The sequence below is a fragment of the Dunckerocampus dactyliophorus genome, chromosome 13 (genome assembly GCF_027744805.1).
Source record: "Dunckerocampus dactyliophorus isolate RoL2022-P2 chromosome 13, RoL_Ddac_1.1, whole genome shotgun sequence".
Taxonomy (NCBI): Eukaryota; Metazoa; Chordata; class Actinopteri; order Syngnathiformes; family Syngnathidae; genus Dunckerocampus; species Dunckerocampus dactyliophorus.
Window position 1 is genome coordinate 8,028,121 of NC_072831.1, and position 27,463 is coordinate 8,055,583.

General features: G+C 42.2%; 1 protein-coding gene across 7 annotated transcripts in view; it reads left to right on the forward strand.

Moving 5' to 3' along the window:
- Nucleotides 1–11,017: 11,017 nt before the first annotated feature.
- The window catches only part of fgfr3 (fibroblast growth factor receptor 3), a 70,008-nt gene continuing 53,562 nt past the window's right edge, over nt 11,018–27,463 (forward strand). For 6 of the 7 annotated variants that reach the window (XM_054795679.1, XM_054795681.1, XM_054795682.1 and 3 more), the window contains exons 1-2: nt 11,051–11,396; nt 16,678–16,884. In XM_054795679.1, coding sequence (XP_054651654.1) covers nt 16,743–16,884 — 142 coding nt within the window. In that variant the 5' untranslated portion in view covers nt 11,051–11,396; nt 16,678–16,742. Of the gene's footprint in view, nt 11,397–16,677; nt 16,885–27,463 lie in introns of all 7 variants that reach the window. The other variant, XM_054795680.1, reaches the window with a different exon arrangement.

Genomic DNA, 27,463 nt, shown 5'->3' on the forward strand with positions numbered 1-27,463 from the left:
ATAGTGAGCCGGGCCAGTGTGCGTCATCATGATTGTACCTGCTGCTGAAGTTTACAGTAACGTTAAAGTGAGCAAGTATGCAGCTCTAACCATCCCCTCTTTAAAGTTCAGTTTGTAACGGACTAGTGTGAAACAGCTATTCCGTGCCCTCCACTCATCACCGTGTTCACCAACTAGTCTTTAATAACAGCAACAGTGATGTTAAATGTTCATTTATCCATTTCATTAGTCATTTATACAGTATGTATTTATGTAAAATGTGACTTTTGTTAATGTTTGGCTGTCTTGAACAGATTAATTGAATTTACATTATCATTGTTAATAATTCTCAATCATTATTTTAAAAATTGCTCCGGTTTTTGTACGTTTCGGTTTTCGTCTGACCTTTTGCAACAGATAGATGAGACCCGAGATTCCACTGAAATTAGTCCACACTGAGCGTTGCATTCATGAAGACACACTAACTGCTGCTGCAGGCTTTCATTTTTGTCAGACGAGTGTATTTTCCACTTATTGGCGATCGGAAGTTCAGTTAGCCAGGATCCTTTAGCCACACCGTGCTACCGAAACGACACCGACGTTTTAAACTTTTGACTGAAACCTCACTCCACCCACGAGCCAACTGTTTACCCTGTCTGGTGTGGCACAAACGGTTGGTCTTGTCAGCACACTTGCCCTCTAGATCTTCTTTGAATTTGTCGCTAACATGGAATAGTAAAGACATTATGTAAACAAGACATGACTTGTCTCTTGTGCCAACTTTGATGTAGTGGTCGTTCTTCATTGTCTTGGTTTTTTTTTTGTGTGTACTGGCTTAAAAGCATCCTTTTTCAATATGCGTTTATATCATACTTTCAAGCCAAATGCTTCTTGTAAACGTGTTCCTTCGAAGCAGTCATCAGTGAAATGACCACTGCAAAGGACAAAACACGAGATGAGTGTCTCTCTCATTCTCAGCACTTGCTTTGTCCGTTCTTGTCTTAAACCTTCCTCTTTTGGAAAAACAAACTTACAGTATCACTCGAATACTGTTAACATCCAGCAGCAACACAACATTTTGGCATGACTATAGTTTTGATAAAAAAATATACCAAACCAAGTCGACAATCGAGAAGCCTTTGTTTACTCAGTGTTGTTTACTGCTTTAGCTGAGAGGTGTTACCATGATGACGTCACTTCCGGAAATGAAGCTGAGCTGCGAGCTAGTTTTCCATGGGTGGCACCATCAACTATAAATGTGATTTATGCTAATTTAGCGGCGGCTTTAAAAAAATTTAACAATGTAGAAGATAATTACAAACAATATAGAACATATTTAAGCCCTTTAAGGTACAGTCTACGATGAAAAAGGGCAACACATTACCCAGGTTGTCCGCATGTCCTGCAAAGTTCCTTCCAGCTTGCTTCAGCGTTGTTCTCAGCACGTTACAACGTGTTTATTTCCATCTCATCACTTCTTCTCATGTGTTACTTGTCATTCATCCGAGACGTTGACTCATATTTGTTTAGTTGCTTTTGCTCCTACTGTTTTTCTGTCCCCGGGCGTATGATTTGTTGGTTTTTTTTCTCTTCACAGTAAAAATAATGCTTACTTACTTACTCATGCTTTGCACTGAAGATCCAAGTGGAAGACTTCCAGCTTCTGGATGTCCTCCAAGCAGCAATCTGCTAAATTGGTCTGTGGAGAAAGTGAGCTTGGCTTCTTCTCTGGTGTGAAAGCAGACATTGCATAATGTGGACACGCGCCCGACGCTCCCAAACGCCACTTTTATGATGCTAAACGCTACATTAGCTAGTTCGCAACTTCATCTTGCTCTAATTGTCCTCACTGGATTAGTTAGTACACAAAAACACACTTGATTCCCTAAGAACATTTGGGATCGGTCATATAGAGGATCTCTGACTGGTGTTTTTGCAGCAGATTCCTGAAAACAGCAGAGCGCTCCTCTCTTACAAAACATCTTTGACTGGCATTTTTGCAGTAGATCCTTAAAAACTGCACAGTGCTCCTCCCTTATGAAACATCTTTGACTGACGTTTTTGCAGCAGATCCCTAAAAACAGCAGAGCGCTCCTGTCATAAAGAAGATCTTTGATGCTGTGGATGTTTTCTTGTTTGAACCTGTTGAAGCTTTGCCACCCCAATGAACTCTGAAGTTTAATTGTTAACTCCATTCTAAATGAAAAGGCCTCATTGTTCATCCCACGCTCATCTGCCCCCTCGGGGGGGGTGTGCATGTGTGTGTGTGTGGGGGTGTGCGTGTGTGTGTGTGTGTGTGTGTTGCAGGTATTCCTGTGTTGCAGGAACATTAAATTTCCATTAAAACATGTTTTTAATATTTTTTCGGTGAATATAAGAGTAACTGCAGGACAATTAGCAGTTTGTTTGAATGCATTTTTCACAAATGTGAAAAATGCATTCTCATTGGCCACTTTATTAGAAACAGGATAGCTAGACACTATGGATGGATAGATAGATAGATAGATAGATAGACAGATAGATAGACAGACAGACAGACAGACATGTATTGCTGTACAACATTAGCTTATACAGGTAAGTGTGTGTGAGACAGGCAGAGTTTCATTTCAAATTAGTGTGTTGTGGGGGTGCGAGGAGGAGTTTTGTTTTCCCTGCCAACATCTGAGGGGTGTGTGCGTGCGTGCGTTTGCGTGCGTGCGTGTGTGTGCGTGCGTGTGTGTGTGTGTGTGTGTGAGGGGTCATCTGGTCATGTGGCCCATCAGTACTGGAGCTGTCTGACTGAGCATTCTCACCATCTGCACGACCTCCTCTCCCGGCCGACTGGCTTTTGTTCTTCCAACCTTTCTCACACTTCACTGTAGCGTCACTGCCAGCCTTCATCATTACACCCTCCTCTTCTTCTTCACTTTAGTTCCAACAACATTGAGTAGTTTAATACTCTTTAAGCAGTGCTGCTCGAAAAAAGTCATTTTGCTCGATGTACAAAAGTGAACAACACTGTCTCCCTGAAAGCAAATAATGTTTCATTAAGTTTATTGTTAGATTTGAAGGTATTTGTCATCCTATTGCCATATCTGGTCAATACAATTAAGAAGAATCTTCACAAACTCATGAAAATAGTCCACAAAATTAAAAATACACCAAACATCTGAACTTTTTATCATCTAGAACAAAGATTCAAGATTCAAGAGTTTTATTGTCATATGCACAGTAAAACAGGTAGTTCTGCAATGCAATGAAATTCTTGTTCTGTTCATTCTCCCAAAAACAGAAAGAAAAACACAAGAAAATGAATAAGAACATAAGAAACATTAATACCAATAAATTAAGCAAGAGACATGATCAAATATTTAAGTTATATTGGCAAAAAGTATTTTCAGCATTGTCTCATAAATACAATAGACTTCTATACTGCTTGTCCTCACTAGGGTCGCAGGTATGCTGGAGACTATCCCTGCTTCGGGCGAGGGGCGGGGTACACTCTGAACTGGTTTCCAGCCAATCGCAGGCCACATATAGACAAACAACCATTCACGCTCACATGCACACGTATAGACAATTTAGAGTCTCAAATTAGCTTAGCATGCATATTTTTGAAATGTGGGAGGAAGCCGCAGTACTCGGACAAAACCCACGTGCAAACTCCACACAGAGTCGGAGATACGAGCCCACGATCTCCTAACTCTGAGGCCAACGTGCTAACCACTAGGCCTCGTGTGGCCTAGTTTTGAGACGTTTTTGAAAAATTAAACTAGCCTGCTTAATGTATAAGGTTTTAAACGGACTCACTCCACCACCTTTGGGTGAGTTCATAATGCTAAACTCTACCACGAGTGAAAAGGTAACAATAGCCCGTACCAGAAGTGATCGTGTATTACTTTACATACGCACAACATTAAGTCAACAGGTGTTAGCAGACAAGGGTACAGAAATCCAAGCTGCTATAAGAGACTCTACTACCTTTAATACATTTAAAACCAATCTCTTAAGAGGAGCCAGATCTTAATGTTTTATCTTATTCATAGTTTTTTATTGTTGTGTTTTATTATTTTACTGTCCATGAACTGTCATTGGCACACAGCTCTTCTGTCCAGTGTGCGATGTTTTGGTGTTTTCTCGTTTCTGCTTCCTTCCAGGAGTCAGGACTGGTCCGTAATGTCACTTGAAGAAGCGTCTGTCATCACCATGGTTACCGCTGCGACCGCAGCAGAAACTCCGCTGCATTTAAAATGTAGAAATGCCAGGTTAAATGTAGCTTCTGTGTAGGCTATCACGTTATTTGATCAGTAAAATACCTTCACTACCGACAAGATATTTGATGTGGAAAACAGCGACGTTACGATCACTCGACTGAGAAATGTAGTTAAACTAGTAACGCCGCTACCCAACACTGTGTACAAACTAACATTGGTCCTATGCAGTACATCCCTGACACCCTCCGGCTTCACCTCACAGGACACTGGCAATCGAACAACTAGCTTGCCAACTCCAGTCACAAATAATCTCCTAACTTAACAATACGGGTATTTGCCTCTTTTTGGTCAGGACTTGTTCTTTTTTTATTAGGTTTAGGTGTCGACCAACAATGAAATATTGTTGTCTCTCCGCCTTTTAGTGCGCTTTTCATTTTTTCCGCGGTTCTGCTGTCTCCATCCATGCCAAACATACAGCAAATAGTGAACATTAGGCAGAGAAAGCGGGTTGGGTAATACCAAGTATTCAGCGGGGGTGGGTGATTAAACATGCCACTGTTTTGCTGGCAAATTATTTAAAGAAAGAAAGTCAGTGTAGGTATTTCAGGAAGTAACATATGGAGCTCTTCAGCGTGTCATCTTCATCATACACTTCAATTATTATCAAAGTCTGTCCCTCTTGTGGGTCATTTGGGTTTCATGTTGCATAGCAAGTAAGTCATCAAAAGCTCCTCCTACATCTTATGGGACACTCTAAAATCCTTCACAATTTGTCATCTGCCATCCGCCTAGTATCCATGATTTGGATTTGGGCTCATTTGGGAAAAGTGGAGGAGTTTATCTAAGCTTTTGCTCAAAATGAAGGGTCCAACTTGAAGGGAAGGGACAACTTCTTGTTAGTTTTCAAACCTGACGTTTTTCTTGCATCATGATAAATGTCTCTACCATGACAAACCGGTGGCGAGGGTTCATTTGTTGTTAAATTTATAGTGGGCATTATTGAGTGAATAATTGCACTTTCAGTAATCAAACATGCTTTTTTAATGCATAATCTCAAAAGTCAAATAAAAAGCATACCAAAACAAACTGATACCTAATAAAATGACGTATTTGTATCTGTATGTATCCTGAGAGTTACTAATGAAGTCTCAATACTATACATGTTGACAGCTTTAATTGCTCGATTATTATCATTTTTAAGGCTGAATTTTTGCATTTTTGGATGTAACTGGCTGGTGTGCCTGATGAAGTGTAAAGTGGTTGTGTCATGTACGTATAGCAGTGCTTCTCAAATTGTGTTTTATTTGCTATAAGTTGTTAGCGCAGCTCATTTTATTAGTCTATGTTGATAATCAGGTGATTGTATGCAGAATGCTAGTGCCAGCAACTCATACAGTGGTTTGTACAGATAAATAAATACATATTATAAGGTTTTCAGTAATATTTCAGCAAGGGATTGTGCTGATAAAGCCATAATGAGAAAGGTTTCTGCCAGACAAATTTATCGAATCAAGAGAGCACCTGCTAAAAAGCCATTACAAAGCAACAAAGTGGTATTTGAAGCCTCTGGTGCCTCTGAAGTCCCATGAACCTCAAGGTGTAGGATCCTCCAGAGGCTTGCAGTTATGCATTCATGAAGTTGAATTTTCAAACAATCCTGTTTTACTGATGAGGGCCGTGCAACCTTCGGTGGTCCGGATAGATGAAGTATGAGTATGGCCAGCATATCTCAACAAGGCTGTGATGTCAGCAAGGAGGTGGTTGAGTCATGTTTTGGATCGGAATCAACGGGAGAGAGCTGCTAGGCTCTTTATCGTCATTGAAGGTGTGAAAATGACCTCAGCAAAGTATGAAACGTTTCTGACTGACCACTTTCTTCCATGATACAATATGAAGTACCGTACCTTCTGTAGCAAAATGACCTTCATGCATGACAACGCACCATCTGATGATGCAAAGAATACATACTTCTCTGTCATTGGCTGTTATGGGCATAAAAGGAGAGAAACTTATGGTTTGGCCCCCTTATTTCTCCAGACCTCAACCCAATTGAGAACCTATGGAACATCGTCAAGCAAAAAATCTATGAGGGTGGGGGGCAGATCACAACAAAACAGCAGCTGTGGGAGGGTATTCTGACATCTTGCAAAGAAATTCAAGCAGAAACGCTCCAAAAACTCAGTTCAATGTAAGAACTGTGAAGGTTGTATCAAAGAAGGGATCTTATGTTAACATGCAACTTGGCCTTTTGCTTTCAGTGAATATGACCTTATGCTGCCAATTCAACAAATGACCATTTTTGGTTCTTAACAACCAGTGTAATGCTTTCAAACTTTGTTGTGCATAATAATGTGGAGCAGTGCATTTTAAGTTTTTATTTTTGAAAAAAATACTGTTATCATTGGTAGGTTTGTTCAATAGCATTCAAATTGCACACTAAAGGTTGATGACTTGAAAATTATGACCACTGTATTTGATATTGACTATTTAACAAAATCAGGGAAAAAAATATAATTTGCATAATAGTTACAGGTACAGTATATTGTACAGTATATACAGTACGCCCATGCATTGGCTGTTGCTCTGTTATTTATGGCGTGCTGATTGCTACAAATCAAGTGAAGAGGTGGACAAACAGAGAAGGACAACAGCGGCACACTCCTCCCAGCCTGAGGGGGGTATCACTGATACGCTTTATGGCGTCATAAAGACGCCCTCTCAAAACAGCACTTAGGACATGTCAGCAGCCGACGTGTTGTTTTAAAGCGGTGGCCTGTCTGCGCCAATTAGAGCCCGCGTGTTGTTGCAGATTAAATGGGCAGTTAAACGTTGCATACTGTCAAACGTCCCTTTAGGCCTCCAGCAGCCGCCCGCTCCAAGACAGCTTAGCATTAGCATCTGTTGGACAGCTGGGGGACCCTTGCTTTCACTTACAGGACATCGCTACAGTAAACTGCTAGGAACGGTCAAATTGGAAAGATGTGATGATGACCACAGAACAGGAAATGGAACTTGCCAAGCACAGTCGTGCCTCATTTATCGCGGTTAATTGGTTCCATACCCGACTGCGATAAGTGAAATTCCGCGAAGTAGGATTCAATATTAGTAAATGGAACATTTTCATAGTTCGAGCACTTAACACCTGTTTGTGGCTTTCTAAATACGGACTTTAACATTATTAGAGCCCTGTAGACATGAAATAACACCCCAATAGTCACTCTTACACTCCTATTATTCTTTATCTACATCACATTTCATAGGCTACGGGATCACTGCAAGGGCGTAACAGACGGGACACCGCTAGCAAAGCAAGCTAGCGAGCTAACTAGTTAGCCTTTCCAATTTATTTTAAACGTAAGAAAGTGTTTCAAACAGAGTGGAGAACAAGGACAAAGAAGTCAAAATCCTACCACTTCCACATGTAATGAGAGGAAAACCTTTTTTTCACTCGATCTCAGCCATGGCATGTCAGCTGTGCTCTTCTGGCTCAGTAGCCAGTCTCCATAACATGTCGCATAACATTACTGATGCCTCGTGACCAGAATACTACGTATCACTTGTCTTTCAATATTTTTGACTAATAGTCACTCACGAAAAACAGGATTCATTTATTATTAGTAGTATTTTAAACGCGATTTAGTGAAGGAGCAATATTTGAACTGCAATATAGCGAGGGGCGACTGTGCAAGGAAAGGATCTGGCTGCTCAGTACAATGTGAGCAATACAAATAATTAAATATCAATGACACACACACACAAAAGCAATTACTAAGCAGATGCTGGATGGAAATGGAATGAAATATAATGTATTTAAAGGGTGAGTGGCTTTATTTTTGTTTAATTTTGTTTCAATAAACAGGGATTAACGTATTTCTACACTTGTGTGACAGTTAACATGTTAAAATGTGACTTCAAGCATTGCCTGTCCACTTGATAACGCTTCTATGATGGCCACAGTTTGACCCTGGAACAGATTATTTATATTCACCTGACTTCTTGTGGAAGAAAGGAGGTAAGAAGTGCAATATGACTTTAAAAGGTGTAATATAAGACAAGAGACATGAATCGTTTTGTGAGTTTCAAACTGTACAACGGTCCCGGTGGTCTTGTGCCCCCCTCTCAAAGCTGCACGGTATGTCTCTAGTGGATTTTAAACTGAGAAAAGTGCAACGAAGCCTGAGGCTCAGTGGTTCAGTGGATCAGACATGTGTGGGGAGATGTGGGAGGTGCAAGATGGACCATCAGTCACTTGCTTGCTGCCTCCAGCAGCCCCACAGGGAAATCTGATCTCCACACCCCCTCTTAAGAGGAGCAAACAATCATGTCTGCAAGACACACTGAACCAAGAGCAGCTCTCCTCCAAAATAAGAGCATGTGAACGCTGGGACTCGCCTGATGTTACTGTACATTCACATAAGTTATCTTGTCTGCAAATAGACATGCTTTAGGAACTGCTTATACTCTTTTGAAAATACCTGTGTATACTGTATACATACATATATATTTGGAATATATATTGGGTCTACTGTACATGACTTCACCTCCAGATGTCATTAGCATTGTTAGCATAAGTACTCCAGATCGTCGCCATGCATCTTTCCACCTCTGATGAAAACCAGCTAAGAGGATCAAGTCCACTTTTAAAGAGGACTGCACCTCTTCATCCTCAGTGGGTGATGGAGGATGAGCGCTTCCATATGTTTTGCGTATGTGTATCTTCACCCATCCATTTTTAATAGGGTCTATTATATCAATATATAATATAGATACAGTATAATACATATAGGCCACCTGTATAGAACGCCCACCTGCCTATAGCGGCCACTGAAAAAAAAAATCCCCCGCAGAAAATGTACGTGTTGTAGACCCTGTGTATAGCGGTCACCTGTCGAACGCAGCCAGCGGCCACCCATTTTGTATCCCTTGGTCAAACTCTGACCGCATATAGCGGCCAAAATGCAGACTCAAGCAGAAGCTTCATGCACGAAAAAGTTTCGTTTTTTAAGCAATGAAGCTGTCGTGTGTAGACTTTAATTACTGAGTCCTAGCTCAGTCACAATCATTCACAAGATCCACACAAACTGTCAGTTGTTCCACATAAAAGAAGCCGTCTTCTTTTGAGCTTGTTGCAGACAGTGACACCATTTATTTCCTGGTGTGAGACAATGTGCACTGGTCAATACTGTAATGCCCCTTGTTGTGGGGAAGGAGAGACTCACGTTGCCAGTGCACTTTAATTGCTTTATAGTAGTTCTTTACAACTTTTATCCGCAGTCCCACAGTGCCCTCTACTGGTCAACATGTAACAGTATAATTCTATGTATCTGCAAACACAAGAAGCTTCTAATCACAGACATGTTAATATGTGCGCCACAAATTCAAAATGGCCGCCAACCTGTCTATAATGGCCACTTGTCTATAGCGGCCACTTTTGCCGTTTCCCTTTAGTGGCCGCTATAGACAGCTTTGACTGTATGTATTGTATATATAGCCTATATATTCACAAAGTGCAGTTACTCTGCACTTTATAGTCCAGTTAGCAAGAATATTGATGTCACACTTACATTAAAGACACGACACAGGCTGTAGAAAGTCCTGGTGTACAGTACAGTATATAGGGGCGTTCCATTACAATTTTTGCACTTTTGATACGTTACCAATATTGCAGTCTTGAGTATCAGCCAATACCGATATTGATCCGATATCAGTACAAATCATACATACTTTTATGACTTATTTAGTAGTGTGGAATGTTAGATCTTGATCAAGTCTTAATCAAGAGATATTACTCAGACATAGAGCAATAGTCAGCAACAGTAGGTATGAGAAAAACTGACCCGAATCCTCATGCGTTGTTTTGTGATACTGCTTCAAACAGGAAATGAGGTTTCTCTGCCGCCACGGAAAACATGTGCATGACAAGCTTTGCACTCAGCTGCCACTGCATACTAAGAAAACACTCAAAAGTACAAAATCCAAAGCAATTTTTCCCACAGGGAATCATGTAAATCCAATGAATCCCTTCCAGACTCCCAGAAATATCAACATAAAATAAATTTTCTAGAGATAATTACAGTTTTACATGCACAAAACAATACGAAATAATTATAAATGACAAATGAAATGGGTCCCCTGTAGTTTTTGTCCTCCAAAAACATTATCACGCTATATTAAAAAGTGACTGATCAAGCACCAGAAACGACCAGAAAGCGTACGCTCAAGCTGAAGCCTGTTTCCCTTTAGACCGCCCACAAGCTCATGAATTGGCTCAGACATTTTTTTGCTAGCGTGTGATTGGCCATCCCCGCATTCTCGCTGTCACTCCATGAGCGCCATCTTTGACTCTTTGACACCTGTTTCATCGAAAACTATGCCAATAACAGAAAACAACGACAATAATGACTAATTAGCACATTGATGAACGAATTCATCCTTTTTTCAGACGAACCAATTAAATATCAGTCCAAACGGTCTATTGGCCTCCCGTTTAAATAATTTCCCGTAAATGTCCCTTATTTTAAGTTAAAGCAGTGATGACATATCCACGCTTGAGAAACAGCACATTGGCAGTGGACATTACAAGGATGAAGGCACTGCACTGCATTGAAATGTCTCTTAATATTTTGAACCTTTCATGTAGCTAAAAAGCACAATAATAAACATGATGTAAAATGGATACATCCCTGACAGCGTTTTTATGTTTGTAAAGGCTGATTTTTAAAAATGTTTTTTTGCATTAAGGCTCTGTACTTAATGAAGCTTATCGGCACAAGCATTGCTCTTACTTTGAAAGAGCCAAGCGGAAGTGTAGCCGTCACGCTCGACTCAGCCCTGCTAACTTGACGTCTGTCTCCATGCCTCGGGTCTTCTTGACCCAGTCTGAGCGGAGCAGCGCCGCCAGTCCGACTCACTTGCTGAGCCGAGCGGTACCGGCTGGGCGCTGTGGAGACAACATGAACGAGGGCGCCAGGTTCGGGCTCTGTGGACCGCAGCGCGCCGTGGACCGGACCGGGGGGACCTGTTAGTAGTAGCAGTGGACAAGTGGACGCTCTTTGAATGGAGAAAAAGGATTTGTGACTTTTCTTTTGGTTGTTTTTTTTCTCCTCAGAGAGAGAAGACGTGTGGATGGTTTCCAAAGTACTTTTTGGGAGTTTTTTTTAAGCTGGAATTCCATTTGGGGACACCTGAAGACATAAAGTGTGCACAGTGAAAGACGTACATTGGGTAAGTTTATCCTTATTCAATGAGGAGTGCATTCACTTCCTTGTATGCTACAGTCGAACAGGTTGACTGGTGTGCGCGTGTGCGTGTCCAAGTCCGTGCATGCAATCTGAGGTTCTGCCGTTTTTTTGCAATTTATTTCTCCATATATCAAAGTTCATGTTGTTATCCTCTCTCTCTTTGATGCTGCATTTTGGTGCCAGGATGAGAAAAAAGCATATTTTTTTTAAACTCAGATTTTAAAGAAAAACATATATAAGATGTGAAATCATTTATGTTGGTGTAAACATCAATATGTTGTAATTTTTACCCCCGATTGAAGCAGAACACGCCTGTGTGCCCCCGCTCCTTCCCGCTGCATCGCTGACGTCTTCTGTTTAAGATGAAATATGAATTACACATCAGCTCCAAACGGCTCACATCTTTTCTCTCTCATCCTCTCCGCTCTTGAAATCACTCTAAAGCTGCCGTCTGTCAGAATTCCAGAGGAAAAAGAAAATAGGCGTCAAATGGGACGCACTTTATCATCTATAATTCAGCTTTATTGCCTGTAACACCTAGGAAATAGATATAGATATATTTTTTAAATCCTCTAATGCTGTTGACACAGTCACAAAAGGAGTTAATGTAACCCTACAATTCATATTTGGAGTTGTGTGGGTGAGGGTATGAGATATTTGTCAGTATGACAGAGTACAGATGTACTAGCCCTGTCATCAACGTGTTTTTAGTCTACTGTCCTACATGGTCATATAAGGCATTGGACAGTTACATCATTTAATCCAGGGCCATCCAAATTGGGGTGCTGGGGGCCGACTGAGGCCCAAGGCTTGTTTTTTATTGGCCCTCGGCGACACATTCTAAAAATACAATTAAACAACAAGAAAAAGTTGAAAAATTAGCACAAAAAGGTGTAAATGTAATGAGAAAAGGCTGAGATATTTATTCTAATAAAGTTAATAATAATATACTTTGTCACCTGTAACACAAAACTGACATCCTGGATGCTTTTTTTTAGTATGCAGCCCTCAGTGGAAAAAGTTAAGATGCCCCACTGTAAACATCTAGTATTCACGTTCTACTTTTCAGGAATCAACTGTGTGTTATTTTGCAATAACATGTTTTTACATCATATTGGATCCGTCCTGTCCGGTCCAATGACAAGCTGCCCTGTGTGTCCATCAGCCCGTATAGCGACTCCGACTCTGAGACCTGCGTCGACACTGTACACCACGTGGAGCTCTTCTTGCCTCCCCGCCAACTGATCACTATCTTCTCTCACTTGAGGGTGTGTTTGAGTGGTGTAGAAGGTGACGAGTGAAAGAGTAAAGAAAAACGAGATAAATCCATCCATTTTTGTTTAGAATTCAAGGGAAGCTGGGGCTTATCCCAGCCCCGTGAACCACTACACCAGGGCTGTCTACACGTTTTCCACTGGGGGCTGCATGCGGAACAGTTGAAGGATGCAGGGGCCACTTTGATACATTTTGTGTATTTAAAGATGCTAAATGCAATCCAGTGTATCGTAGGTCCATACATGTTAAGTTATCTGAACAAAACATCTTAACTTTGTGTTAGGTGACAAAGCAAACTATAATACACTATTAACACTTTGCACTTTGACACCCGTGCACTCCACTATCACAGGCCTGCTAAAGGGATTGATGTCGTCCCATCTGACCTTGCACTGATCATCCTCCTCACCGGGGGAGAGCCGTGTCGGGAGTTTGAACCCGCGCTCTTCTGCCTTCGAGCCACTCCATTGTGCACGTGCGGGGCCATGCAAGATTTATGCTCATCATGTATTATTCACCGCTGTTGCCTTTCATGCTTTTAAGAAAATATTAGCATGAAAAACACGTCGGAGCCTTTGAGCCTCTCGTTCGGTCCGCCCGGTGCGCCTGGCGCGCTCGCTCAATGACATTAAAGCCTTTGGAGTTGGCTCCTGTCCACTATGCCAGCAAGAACCAGAGCAGCGCCGTCGGGCAATGCTCGGAAAGATTGAGCGTTTATGAGGAGGGTTACGGCCCTTTTTGTCACGCCTTTAAATGTTGCTTATCCTGTGTCAAACGTCAGTTGGCTCTTTCACACTGAAAAGTAGCCACAACACAGCTGAGCTGACTTTTTTTTGCCAGTGCCTTTCACACAGCACACACAAGAAGCGGGGTATTGTCACAGTTGTGCACACTTTCACACTATGTTAATAGTCTCAGTGTTTCCCACAGGGACGCGATCCATCTGTGGTGCTGGGTTGTGGTGTTGGGGGAGTACAGCATATCATGTTTTCAAACCTTATTTAACAACAGAACATGAATTTATTGATTGATGAGTGTTTTATTCATGTCATGCAGTGGTAGACGTGTGTGTGTATGCCTTATCACATGGGGGCATTACAAAAAAATAATTCACAATGTTTCCTGGGCTCCACGGAAGTGTGTGCTGATTGTAAAGATAATGTATACATCATTGTGCATCTGATATTTCACTATATTTATGAACAGGTGTGTTATAATGCACTAATGCACGACCATGTCAATTGTGGTATGTGCGTATGAGGTGTGTTTAGAAGCAATGGTACAACGCCATCTTCTGTATACTGTTGTAATGGCAAGCTACACAGACAGTCCCATTATAATGGGTTTTTGAGCGAGAATAGCGGAAAATCTATTTGTGGCATTCCAAATGTATTTGTTTCGGGCTGCCACAAATGAATTCATGTCTGGGAAACACTGACTCTGCTGTCATGTACTGCATACTGTGACTATTACTTTCAATACAACAAAGCGGGGGAATTGAGTGTCAATCTTCACATCCCCATTTCGGCCTTTCCCCAAAAATCAAAAGTCAACTGAAAACCAATTCAATGCAGGTCAAAATACGCTGCAGTTAAATATTGTGCCTTTCACACAGGCACAATCCGTCACTTCCCTGATGTACAAAGGCATAAAATTGCAGCGTTGACATCATCCCCGACTTCATTCCGCGTCGGTGCCTCTTAAACAGAGCAGCAATAAAGGCAGGGAAATGGTTGTCTGTGTAAAAGGGACTATTGACTAGCAGTGCAAAGGTTTCACTGATGTAATGCTTGCAAACACTTTGGACCTCAGTGTCCTGAATTGGATATCATTCAAAGTGAACAGTGTGTCAACGGGTGGGGGGGAAATGCCAACGTGGCGTGTGGACTAATACCTGAGGCTATCATGTGTCAGATACCGTTCAAAATCAATAGGGTTCTTGCTCACAGAAATAATCCCTGAAGGATCAATGAAATGAGGGTTGCTGCCAGTAGTGCCCTGACAAGGAATCCTTAAGGACGCAAAACGAAATGAAAGGGTCTGCATCGGCTAATTAGTGACCTGAAATCCGCTTTTCTCATCTTGGGTAAAAAGTTAGCGCCTGGCGGCGTGTGGTCGCCATAGATCCTTGGATGTGGGCGGAACGGCCTCACGGCCGCGCTGACCAAACACGCCCAGGCGAGGCGGCACCAAGGCGGCAAGGCCGACATGAAAGGCTTCAGTATTAAACCGTTGGTGTATGTCTGCACTGCGCTGTGTTATCTGCCGCCTGTGTGTCCCGCCGTGCTGGAAATGTGCGAACAGAGCGATGCTGAGCGAGGCGTGTGTGTCGCGAGGTCCTTGCAGGGGGAAGAAAAGCAGCACTGTTAAGACAACACAACCTCTCTGTGGACGCACAATACACCCCTGTGTGCCAGCCAACACCACTCCTAACCTTTGTGTGTGTGTGTGTGTGTGTGTGTTGTTAGTGGTGGTGGGCGTCTCACAGACAAGGCTATTCCAAGGTTACGTCCACATATACATTTGAAAAAAACTTACAGTTGAACCTCTGAAGTCAAACAGCAGGTTGTGCACATTTGAAAAGTTGAACAATAAAACTAAATATTTCAAACTGTTCTTTCTTTTATTGTTTTTACTTTTTATAGTGGTTCACTTTTTTTACACTTAAAATGTGACTTAAAAAAATTCTGTGCAGTTTAAAAGTTTTTAAATGGCCACAGTTTAGCCCTGGAACATCCATCCATCCATTTTCTATGCCGCTTCTCCTCATTAGGGTCGCAGGGGTATGCTGGAGCCTATCCCAGCTGACTTTGGGCGACAGGCGGGGTACACCCTGGACTGGCAATCACAGGGCACATATAGACTAACAACCATTCACACTCACATTCATACCTATGGACAATTTAGGGTCGCCGGTTAACCTAACATGCATGTTTTTGGAATGTGGGGGGAACTCAGGTCTTCCCGATCTCCTGACTGTGACTGTGTGGCCAACATGCTAACCACTAGACCACCGTGCGGCCCTGGAACAGATTATTTATATTTTACATTATTTCCTGTGGGGAAAAATATGTTCCCATGTATTTTTCTCTACTTTGACATAAAAAACAATATCGTTCCAGGTTGTTAATTGTGTGCCAAAGCAACAGTTGGCAAGGTTATGTTTTTTTTTAGCCAATCAGAAGCTTGAAGATCGTAATTTTTGGAAAAGACACAAAATTTAGTAGCAATGTCGAGGAAAAGGAGACTCAAAACATGTGGACTAAAGTGGAATTACTCCTGATTGTCACAAATGAATATAAAGTGAACAGAAACATTTGAACACTCAATAAAACAAACACAATTTAGGCGGCCAATTTACAGAGACAAGGACACACACCGTGATGTCATACAAAGGCGACAGGCCAAATAAAATACGTTGGTTTTCACGTCGACACGCTCATAACCGATTTTCCAAAAAGCCACTTTTTCATTCACCTAAAGAATAGAATGGGGAGAAAAAGACAAAACGCACAGAAAAATACAGATTATAAAACTCGACATGTTCTAATGGACTTGGCCTGAGGCTGAATAGAAATGCCAGAGTTTAAAGTAATGTGCGTGTGTGTATGTGTGTGCGCGCGCGCGCGCATGTGTGTGGACCCCTTGCTTGGAGCTTTCCCTCACATTCCAGCGTCTTTCCCAACGTGAGCAAACAGTACTGGGCCGCCGCTCGCTCCTTGTGCATGCACGCCGCCGGGCACGTTGGTCCACAGCCTCATTCCTGCTCCTCCTGATGGAAGATCTTTTACTAAAGCAGGCAGGGCCATTTGTCTAAAAGGAGATCCACCATGTTGTGTCATTCTCCTGGTTACAACCTCATCCCTCTTGATTGATGAGCTGCTTGATGATCACCTTCAACTGTCATGTCATCTTTGGTCACATGTCGACGGTCACATGTTCTCTGTGGTGTCATGTGACTGACTGGTTGTGTTTTTTTGGTCTTCCAGGTCAGAAGGAAGCTTCTCGCGGCGTCCCCAGGTCGCCGTTCCGCCGGACGTCATGCGAAAGGAGGATGTCGCCTGAGTCGGGCCTCACTGCTGTGCGCCTTGCCTCGCTGCCCAGAGGGATGACGGCCACGTTGCGCTCGCTCTGGCTTTGTGTCCTGCTGCCCGTCTGCGTGGTGGCGGCCAGGCTGCCCATCGTTGAGCCCACAGGTAGGACGCACCACGTTAGACCTTGATGGCGTAAGAAACGATGTTAAAAAGTGATGATGATCCAAAGGGCCCGTGACTGACCGGTCCTAGAAAAGACTACAACTTTAGTCTTCTTTTTGGTGCCCTCCCTTGTGACAAGTTTGATTAATGCCTGGGTTCCTTCGCAGTGGAGGATAGGCAAAGGAGCTGTTTGGCATCCAATGTAGATCCTGCTAACCTATCTGAACAAAACATACAGATCTTAGGTTTATGTCATAGCTGACAAAGCAAATTAGTGTCATATCTAATAATATATCACATTAATAATCAATTCATTTTATTTATACAATATGCAGAGGGCCTATAAACAAGTTGGCCCCTGGGAAACACTTTGGACTAGTGGCGGTATCAACACTGATACTTTTTACATTTTTCAAGCTCACTGAGTGATTTTATGATTTTTGCCTTAAATTTGTTGATTGTGATTATAATCATAAACAACACTGGACATACTTGTAGAATACAATAATGTAGCGTGCATAATGGAATGACCTGCTTGTGTTTTGTGTTGTGTTGAGTGCCGATGTCTGTGAATGCACCTTGTTTTGTGAGTATGGAGAGGACGCAGAGATGGACGGGGTTGTGCAAGTTGGAGAGATATACGTTGACGGGACTGAGCACTACTTGTACTGTTGATGTGTTCAGGTCAGGATTAAGTTAAAAAAGAGCGTCAGACTCCGTGTGTGTCGGCACGCTACAATAAAACGCCGGTAATAACTCCATTAACACCATCCATCCATTTTTTATACCGCTTTATCCTCATTAGGGTCGCAGGGGCATGCTGGAGCCTATCCCAGCTGACTTCGGGCGACAGGCGGGGTACACCCTGGACTGGTCGCCAGCCATTCACAGGGCACATATAGACAAACAACCATTCACACTCACACTCACATTCATACCTATGGACAATTTAGATTAACCTCACCTGCATGTTTTTGGGAATGTGGGAGGAAGCCGGAGTACCCGGAGAAAACCCACGCGCACACAGGGAGAACATGCAAACTCCACACAGAAATGCCTAAGGGAGAATCGAACACAGGTCTTCCCGATCTCCAGGCTGTTACTGTATTGGCCAACGTGCTAACCACTAGACCACCGTGCGGCCCCATTAACACCATTACTAGCAAAAATGTCTTAAATGATACAATTATTCCCTCTTATCACATACAACTGTTATAAAAATACAAAAGCAAAATCCATCCATCCATCTTCTTCCGCTTATCTGAGGTCAGGTTGCGGGGGCAGCAGCCTAAGCAGGGAAGCCCAGACTTTTCTCTTCCGGCTACTTCATCCAGCTCCTCTCAGTGGATCTCGAGGCGTTCCCAGTCTAATTTAGAGACATAGTCTCTCCACAACGTGTCCTGGGTCTTCCCCGAGGCCTCCTAGCGGTCAGACGTGCCCTGAACACCTAGTGCAAATTAGGTAAAGAAAAGCTGCTCTTGGCCCTCCTATGTCCAAGAATGTATTCCCTGATTTTGTAAACAATATATGCAATATATACAATATTTTAGCAACACAAAAAACACACATGTATTTGTGAAAATAAACGTAAAAAAGAAAGGAAAAGTATCACTCTCATCACCCTAATAGTGATCCGATATATCGATACTACCCTGGTATTGATAACATTGATATTTGGATCAATCCGCCCGCCTCTACTTTGGACACCTTTGGGCTAATGATGACAAAAGGCGCAGTTGAGAAGCAGGAAAGGTGAGAAGATTATAAGTGAATAACTTGACGAAACAAAAGTGGAATTGTGAAGTATTTCATCAGAATGTAAAATGAACATCAAAAGGTGTGAAAGGAGGCGGCTTGTTTACATTTCTTCCTTGCGTTTTCCAGTTTTCATGTGACTATAGAATGCGTACTCATCACTTTAACACAATAGCAGATTTCAAAGCATGCATGTATTGTTTGAACGAAGACGTCTTCTTTTAGCATTTAATTGGACTCTTCTCGCTTTGCTGAGCGTGTTTTTTTTTTCATCCTGCATGTCCCCCAGGCAGAGAAACAAGCGAGGATCAATCCAAAGCAAACGTGGAACATGTTTGCTTTAATCATTCCGTATTGTGGGGAGAGAGAGAAGAACAACAAATGGAGAGGAATAATCTTTTGTTTGAGGCCTGAGCCAAGTCTTGTTTCTTTTTCTTTTAGGTCTCCACGCGAGACACCGCGCCGTGTGTGAGACACGATGAGCTCAGCAGTTTTTCTGACAGTGTGTGAGACTTGAGAAACACATTTTGGAGCGTTTGTAAGATAGTTTTCATTTTTGCGGACACACAGCTCTTAATCAGTCAATGAATCCTTTTCTTTGACGCACCGCGATCAGAAGAGCCTGCCTCACGCTTGGGAGGCATAATGCAGGGGGAAAAGTTAATGAAGCAGTACAAAAGTGACGTTGTCCTTCCTCAGTGTAGCAATGCAGGAGTACGGTTTCTTCCGCCGCGCGTATGTAACTAGTTCTCTTTTTCTTTTTGTACATTATTAACAATTTATAGGAGTGCACTGTAAATATGAAACACAATACAAGGAAACTTGCTTTCGGGCTGCTCCCAAAATCACCACTACATTGTCAAAATGTACGCCTTCAGAAAGTACCACAGTGTACACAGTACAGTATACTTACTGAAGTGTACTGATTTATTCCATTTGAGACATAACCATGTTACATTTGTTCGTTTTGTCTCCAGAGCTTCTGATGGTGTGGTGTGTCAAAGAAAAGGAACTTGAAAGTGAAAAGTGAAGTTAAACATCGTTAAGTACTTAGAGTGAGATTGTATTCTTGAACATGTGGAAGGATCTGCTCCTATGAAATGGACAGTGATAATTAAGCAGCGTAGTGGTCTCATTGAGACTTCCTCCTCCTAATAAGGCTTTCTTTCCCTCACATGGCCCCTTCCAGTGGCCCCTTCCCAACCACAGAGATAAAAGAAAGGAGTTGTTTCATGTAATTCTTGTATTTAATCTTTTTATTATTGTATTTTATATGTTTAATTGTTTATTTAGCTGTAATTTAGGTGTAAGTTCCGTCTTAGACTTAAAACTTACAACGATGTCATAGGAATGGAAGTCGTACCTAAACCGAGACCCTCCTGTTGTGTATATATAATGTAGGCACATACGCACATACATCTTATCTCCACCGACTTCCCCATCTTCCTCGTCTACCTTGTGGCGCTCTGGCTCCCAGCAGACATCCACATATGGACAAACAGTAGGGATAAAATGACTGTTGTTTACTAGCAGATGGCTCCATTTCCCACCAGCCACCACTTACCTGTGCATGGTGTGTGTGTGGGTGAGTGTGTGGCGTGGTTGTGCATAGGAGTGTGTATATGTGGGTCATAAAGTAGTTGGCACAACAGACAGACACGTCCTTGAACGCAGCACGTCATCTGACAGCGGCCAAATGAGTAAGTAGTTTGGCTGCTACGCATGACTGTGCGAGACACTGTGTGTGCATGTGCAGATTCTGACCAGTGTGTGTGTGTCTATGTGTGTGTGTCCTATATTTACTGTACTAACCCCCCTCTCTTAAGCCTCCATGATTAATGTGGCTCCTCCGCTCTTGACGTTTAGAAGCAGCACATTCAACACCTGCACTTTTGCCTTTGCATTACTCTGTGTGTGCACGTTGTGGACTCTGTGTGCGTGTGTGTGTCTGTGTGTGTGTTAGTTACATCCCCAGGTTGCCGTCATTAAATGTTGCCAAAGTGTGTTTGGGTCATTACCTGACTTGTTAAAGCCACGCCATCCTCCCTTTCAACGCCACTGATGCGCACACACTCACTGCACTGCGATCACACCCTATCTTTCTCTCCTTGGTTCTTTTCACACACACACACACACACACACTTCACTCTCACAATTTAGAAGACTTCTCTGGTAATGCTTTGATCATACTGTGTGTGTGTCAGTCATGCGTCAGCATGTATTGTATTGAGCACAGTCAGCACATCTGTAGCTCTACGTTTAAAAGCTGTCACCTGCAATGTTCCTACGCTTGCTTGAGTGAACGGTGAAATATATAAATCTATATTTTCACGCTGTATCTCCACTTTAGGATGACTTTTTAACATGCTGAGATACCTACTGTACTGTTACAAGCGTGTAAAACTGTGCTAAACAACCAATGAAACTTAAGTTGCACGGTTTTGTATTATTTATTTCATTGTCGTTGTCACAAACCTTTTGAAATTGACATTATTCATTATTTTCCTCTCCCGCGCAGTGAGATTCACTGCATACACTAGTGTACCTCCCCCCTTCCTTGCTCCTCCAATCAGCAGTCTAGATGCATTCACAGACTTGCGGTGAGTCGGATATTTCACATTCTTTTAAAAAATGGACATGTCCCCTACATCGGTGTTTACAAAAGAAATCAACCTAGAACCTTCAGCCACAACAAGGAGGCTGAAGGCTGCATGCAGCTCCGGAGCCACGAGTTGCTGACCCTAGCCTAGTAATTAGTTGCAGCCCTAGTGCATGCAGATATTCTCTTAAGAAGGACAAAATGTCACTTTTTCTTTCTTAAACATTCGTCTTTGAGCTTTATTAACACGTAAATAGAGCCAGAGCACTGTACTTATTAATACAAAAAATACAACATGACTAATCATTGTACACACGCTTTATATCAGTCAAAATCAATAGGCTTCTTTGTCTGTATTGCTGTTCCTCCGAAAATCCTCAGACTGGGCAATGGTGGTGACATGAAAGTGTGATTTCAAAACAAAAATGAATAACGTTTGTTGTTTGTTGTGCGATGAGACGACACAACACTTTGACTGGAAGTGAGCCTGAAATCCTGCTCAAGCTTCAAAAACATCACCCGTACAAGAGAGACAAGCAACAGAAGCTCAAAGAGTGTGGGTGTGAGTGAGTGTTGTTGGCACACAAGCTGCCATCTGTTTGCCTCTGCCGGCTACAAGCTACACTGCTCACGCACGCGCACAGACACGCACACACACGCACACACATGTAGGGAACTGGCTGTGTTTGCAATCAATCACAGTATAAAAATGTGTGCTAGTGCCAGTTGTCTTCATGAATTCACATGTCAGTGCACTGATAAGAATAAGAAGCTTTCACTATCAAGCCATCATCGCTTTGGTAGATAGATTTAAGTGCTGTGGAGCCCCGCCCCCTCATACCTGCACTGGCCTCCCAGGGCCCAATACGATCCTCACAATGAGCTTCTTTGTTGTCAGGCTCTCCGCTCTAACTTATCTGATAAGTATCTCAACAATTTCCTTAAGGGGAGCTTGCAAATTAAAAAGGCGCCGCACGTCAACGGCGTTGTCAGGTGGCGGGCCACGACCCAACTTGAACAAACGCCGTAGGTACAGCGCAGGACATTCACTGATTTATGTCTAAATGTTTATGTGTGACTTTGCAGCTTAGGACTGAGTCAAGGATGTTTTTTTTATTTAGAAACGATCCCCATAGGAAATAATCTACAAAGAAATAATAAACTGTGGCCATCCTAAAACCGTACTTTAAATGCTTATGAACAGTTTTTACTTTGTGTAACTACAAGACTACAAGTGTGAAAATATAGTGGACCTTCTAAAAAAAAATATCAGCCTAGAAGAATGTTTCCCCTCAAAATCCTGGTCAAATTGTGTGTTGTTCATTCTCAGGTTTGTTTTCATTTTGAGGTTTATGTAAAAGAGAAAGGATCCTCTTAATTTTGAGTAATATCTGACCAAAAAAAAAACGGTATGTTTTTGTTCCTTTACTGCAGTGATGTCCAAAGTACACGATGGGGCCCCTTTGGGCTCATTTTTTCATTGGCCCTGGGCACATTCTTAAAAATGCAATCAGTAATGCAGTTTGGAAGTTTTCTCCGGGTAGTCTGGTTTCCTCCCACATTCCAAAAACATGCATGTTAGGTTAATTGGCGACTCTAAATTGTCCATAGGTATGAATGTGAGTGTGAATGGCTGCCTCTCGCCCAAAGTCAGCTGGGATAGGCTCCAGCATACCCGCAACCCTAGGATAAGGATAAGCTGCATAGAAGATGGATGGATGGATAGAGTGGTGTGAAAAAGTGTTTGGCCCCTCCTGATTTCTTATTTTTTTGCATGTTTCTCACACTTAAATATTTCAGATCATCAACCAAAATTAAATATTAGTCAGTGACAACACACCTGAACACAAAATGCAGTTTGTCTCCCAAAGAATCCTGAAGGAGAATATGTGTCCCTCTGTTTGTGACCTCGAGCTGAAGGAACTTGGGTTCTGAAGCAGGACAATGATCCAAAATACACCAAGAAAAACAAAATGAAGCCTTTGGAGTGGCCTCGTCAAAGTCCTGACCTGAATCCTATTGAGATGCTGTGGCATGACTTTAAAAATGCGCTTCATGCTGGAAAACCCTCCAATATGGCTGAATTACAACAATTCTGCAAAGATGAGTGGGCCAAAACTCCTCCACAGCGCTGTAAGAGACTCATTGCAAGTTAAGGATGGCCCAACCATTATTAGGTTTAGGCGGCAATGACTTTTTCACACAGGGCCATGTAGGTTTGTTTTTTTTCTCCCTTAATAAAAAAAAGTTTCATTTAAAAACTGCATTTTGTGTTTAAATTTGTTTGATGATCTGAAACATTTAAATATGACAAAGAAATCAGGACGGGGGCAAATACTTTTCACACCACTGTATAAATTCTTTAAAAATATCTAATTGTGTAATAATGCATTTTTGTGTCCAAACTACAATACAGGGACACCCTATATCAGGGGTTACCAACGTTTTTACTTGCGAGAGCTACTTTTAGAAAATGAAAATGGCCATGAGCTACTCATTTTTGTAGAAATGATTTTCGTACCTTATTTCAACCCAAACAGATCAAATATGCTTGTTTTACCAAAACATTCACAAAATGCTGGTATCCACAACTCTCATTTTGTGTTTCAGAATACTTTTCTTTCTAGTGTTCTCACATTATTAACTGAAAGCCTGAATGAAAAGCAGGCTTGCAGGCACCTCATGTGGTCGTGGGGGGCTACCTGGTGCCCGCGGGCACCACGTTGGTGACCCCTGCCCTATATCATTGTAAGCCAACAATTCATATGGTCAGAATGCTGTGTTCACGTGTCGTGATGTATTTACGTTTTATTCAACGCGATTTGATCCCAGTGCTTCTGTGTGTGTGCTCCGTGGCAGTCCTGAGCGTTAATCAGAACCAGAACCGTCCCGTCTGGCCCGGCAGCATGAACATTTCTATGAATGGAAACACAAAGCTGACAGAGCACAGCGTGTTTGTGCGTCCTCATCCCGCCTTCAGCCTTGCTCCATCAGACCAACTGACACATCCCATGCTGAAACCAAACCGGCCTTCTTCCTTTTCTCCCTCCTCTTCTTTTTATTTTCCCCTTCCCCCCATTCTGGTGTGATTCTGCCAGGAGAGCAAAAATAATAAAGCCTTATGCCGCCTGCACAGCGTAATGGAATCCTCGGCCTGGAAAGGAGACAGCGACGACGACGACGTCTTTTGGGCAGCGTGCGGCGCAATGGCGGCTTTTTAAATAAACCACGCTAGAACTGTTTCAAAATTCCCATGGAATTTTATTTGGGAGTGCAGTGCGTCTTGTAATTGGCTGCAGTGCCAACTTTCCCCTGCATCACCCGTGTGGTGGTTTTATCAAGCAGGGGGATTTGAACTTTCTCATTCCAGCATTTTGCTTTTTCTAAACCTCCTTAAAGGGGTCCTATCCTGCTCATTTCAGGGGCTGTTAAATGGTATGGGATCCCAGTGGAGCACTTTAGTAAGTTTAGTTTAGTAAGTCTTGTTTTTTTTATAAAATATTGCCATTGTCAAGAAAAAGTGACAAACAGTACTCTGCAGACCACTGGACACCTGGCAAGTTGCCATATATCAGTGGTTCTCAGTTATTTTCTGTCATGCCCCCAGTGGGCGACAAAAATGTTTTCACGCCCCCCCCCCCCCACAACCCCTGTGGTGTCATGAGCAATTTAAATGTGTATTTTATGCTTTAAACTACCTTAATTGTGACAATTTCTGTTGCAACACAAGAAATTTTGACTGAATCGTTGGTTCGTTAGATGCCGAAATAAACAAAAATGTACTATTAAATGTCTTATTATATTATTATCTATTTTGAAATAAGATGTTTCTAGGATAACCAAACCCATATAATTATAAGGACGAGAAATGTCTAAAACTGTGTCCTGCAATTGCTTGAAAAGCGCTACAATCTGACCTTAAAAAGCTGAACCCTGCTTATGTAACAACTCTGTCCCACTGGGCCAATAAGCAGCATCATAAATGGAGCCATTAGCACATTTAGCCCACACTTAGTCCAACTGAGGCTCCGCCCACTCTGACGTGAGCATGCGGTCAGCTTGAGTCTTAATAATGCTCGACGGAGTCATTAAGAAAGTCGCTTTAAAGCATCTCTTCCAACACCAAAGTGTATAAACACCATTACAAGGCTTGTTTTTCTTGTAGGATGAAAGCATGGTGAGGCGTTACCACGGTGACAGTGCTGAACAGTCGCGGCTTTTGGCTTGTTTTGAATGTGTGTGTGTGTGTGTGTGTGTGTGTGCGAGTGAGTGACCAGAGCAGAGGTTGTGTCGGGGTCAGCAAAAGGTAACATTTCCATCAGGCTTCTCCTCATGCCATCATGGACGCTCTCCATCAGCTGCTTCCTGTTTTTGGTTAGACATTTTCATCTTAGAAAACTCAGTGTGTTGAGGAAACAAGAGCACATGTTTCTAGGACTTCAGCACAAATATCTGCCTGTGCTATGATAAAGAAGTGCTGAGCCAGCATCATTTGTTTCCTTTCAGTCAAGAAGTTACACAAATAACCTCAGCTTGGAACTTAAACGGTCCCTGACATGATTCGGCAACTTTGCTATTAAATTTGCTATTTGCTATTATTGCTGTTATACATTGTTTTTAATTATGTTCTACATTGTTGGATTTTTGAATGCGAATGGTAAATTCGCAAAAATTACATTTATAGTTCATGGTGCCAGCCATGACGATCCAGCTGTCGCAGCTCAGGCTCATTTCTGGAAGTGACGCCATCCGGGGTACTATCACTCAGGTAAACAACCATGGCGATGTTTGTGAAGATTTAAGCGATGTGAATAGTTTTCGAAGAGGTAGAAATATCCATCCATCCATCCATTTTCTATGCCGCTAATCCTAATTAGGGTGGCGGGGGTATGCTGGAGCCTATCCCAGCTGACTTCGGGCGGGAAGCGGGGTACACCCTGGACTGGTTGCCAGCCAATCGCAGGGCACATGTAGACAAACAACCATTCACTCTCACATTCATACCTATGGACAATTTAGAGTCGTCAGTTAACCTAACATACATGTTTTTGGAATGTGGGAGGAAACCTGAGTACCCGTAGAAAACCCACCACGTACAGGCAGAACATGCAAACTCCACACAGAGATGCCCAGCAGAGATTCTAACCCAGATCTGAGGAAGAAAGATTTCGAGTTGAAATAGAGAAGTTGTAGAACATGGACTTAAGCCTTAAGACATGGAGATGAAGATTGGTCGCCTTCAAAACACAGAATGGTAAGTGTAAATTACTCTGGAAGTGCTTATCCTTAAATTATTGTTTTAAATTGGCTTCTTAACGAGCATAAAGGTTTTTCTTTAGCCTGATTGTATATGTAGCCACACAGTAAACATATCGCTGTCAAAAGATGTTTATATAACATTTATAATGCTTTTCAGCCTTGTCGCTATCATGGAATAGTGTTTAGAAGACATTATGTAAACAAGATATGACTTACTCTCTTGTGCCAACTTTGATGTAGTGGTCGTTCTTTGTTGTTTTGCTTTTTTTCTGTGTACCGGTGGAATAGCATCTTTTTTCAAAATATATTTATACCGTACTTTCAAGGCAAATACTTCTTGTAGAGAAGCAGTCATCAGTGAAATGATCACTGCAAAGAGCAGAACTCGAGTTTTGCATGCATCTGTCTCTTGTTCTCTGCACTTGCTTTGTCCATTGTTTCTTTTGCAAAAGGAAACAAACTTACAGCATCGCTCAGATATGGACATCCAGCAGCAACACAACATTTTGGCATGACTACTGTTTTGATGACAAATATACTGAACCTGGTAGACGATCAACCTCGAGAAGCATTTGTTTATTCTGGTTTAGCTGAGAGGTGTTACCGGGATGGCGTCACTTCCGGAAATGAGGCTGAGCTGCAAGCTAGTTTGTCATGGCTGGCTCATTGCTGGTGCCATGAGCTATAAATGTAATTTTTGCTAATTTACCATTCCCTTTCAAAAATCGAGCAATGTGGAACATAATTACAAACAATATATAACATATTTAAGCAAAGTTCATGTCAGGGACGCTTTAAAGCTCATAGTATTTTTCGACAATTGTAAATAAGTGAGGTGCCACAATAGCGTACTGGAAGTGTGTTGTACAAAATCTAGACCTAATGCAGGAATGTAGATGTTTAAAAGTACTTTTAATAAGCCCTTCTATTGTGAGTATGTAGCTTTAATGCTAATAAGCTGTTGTC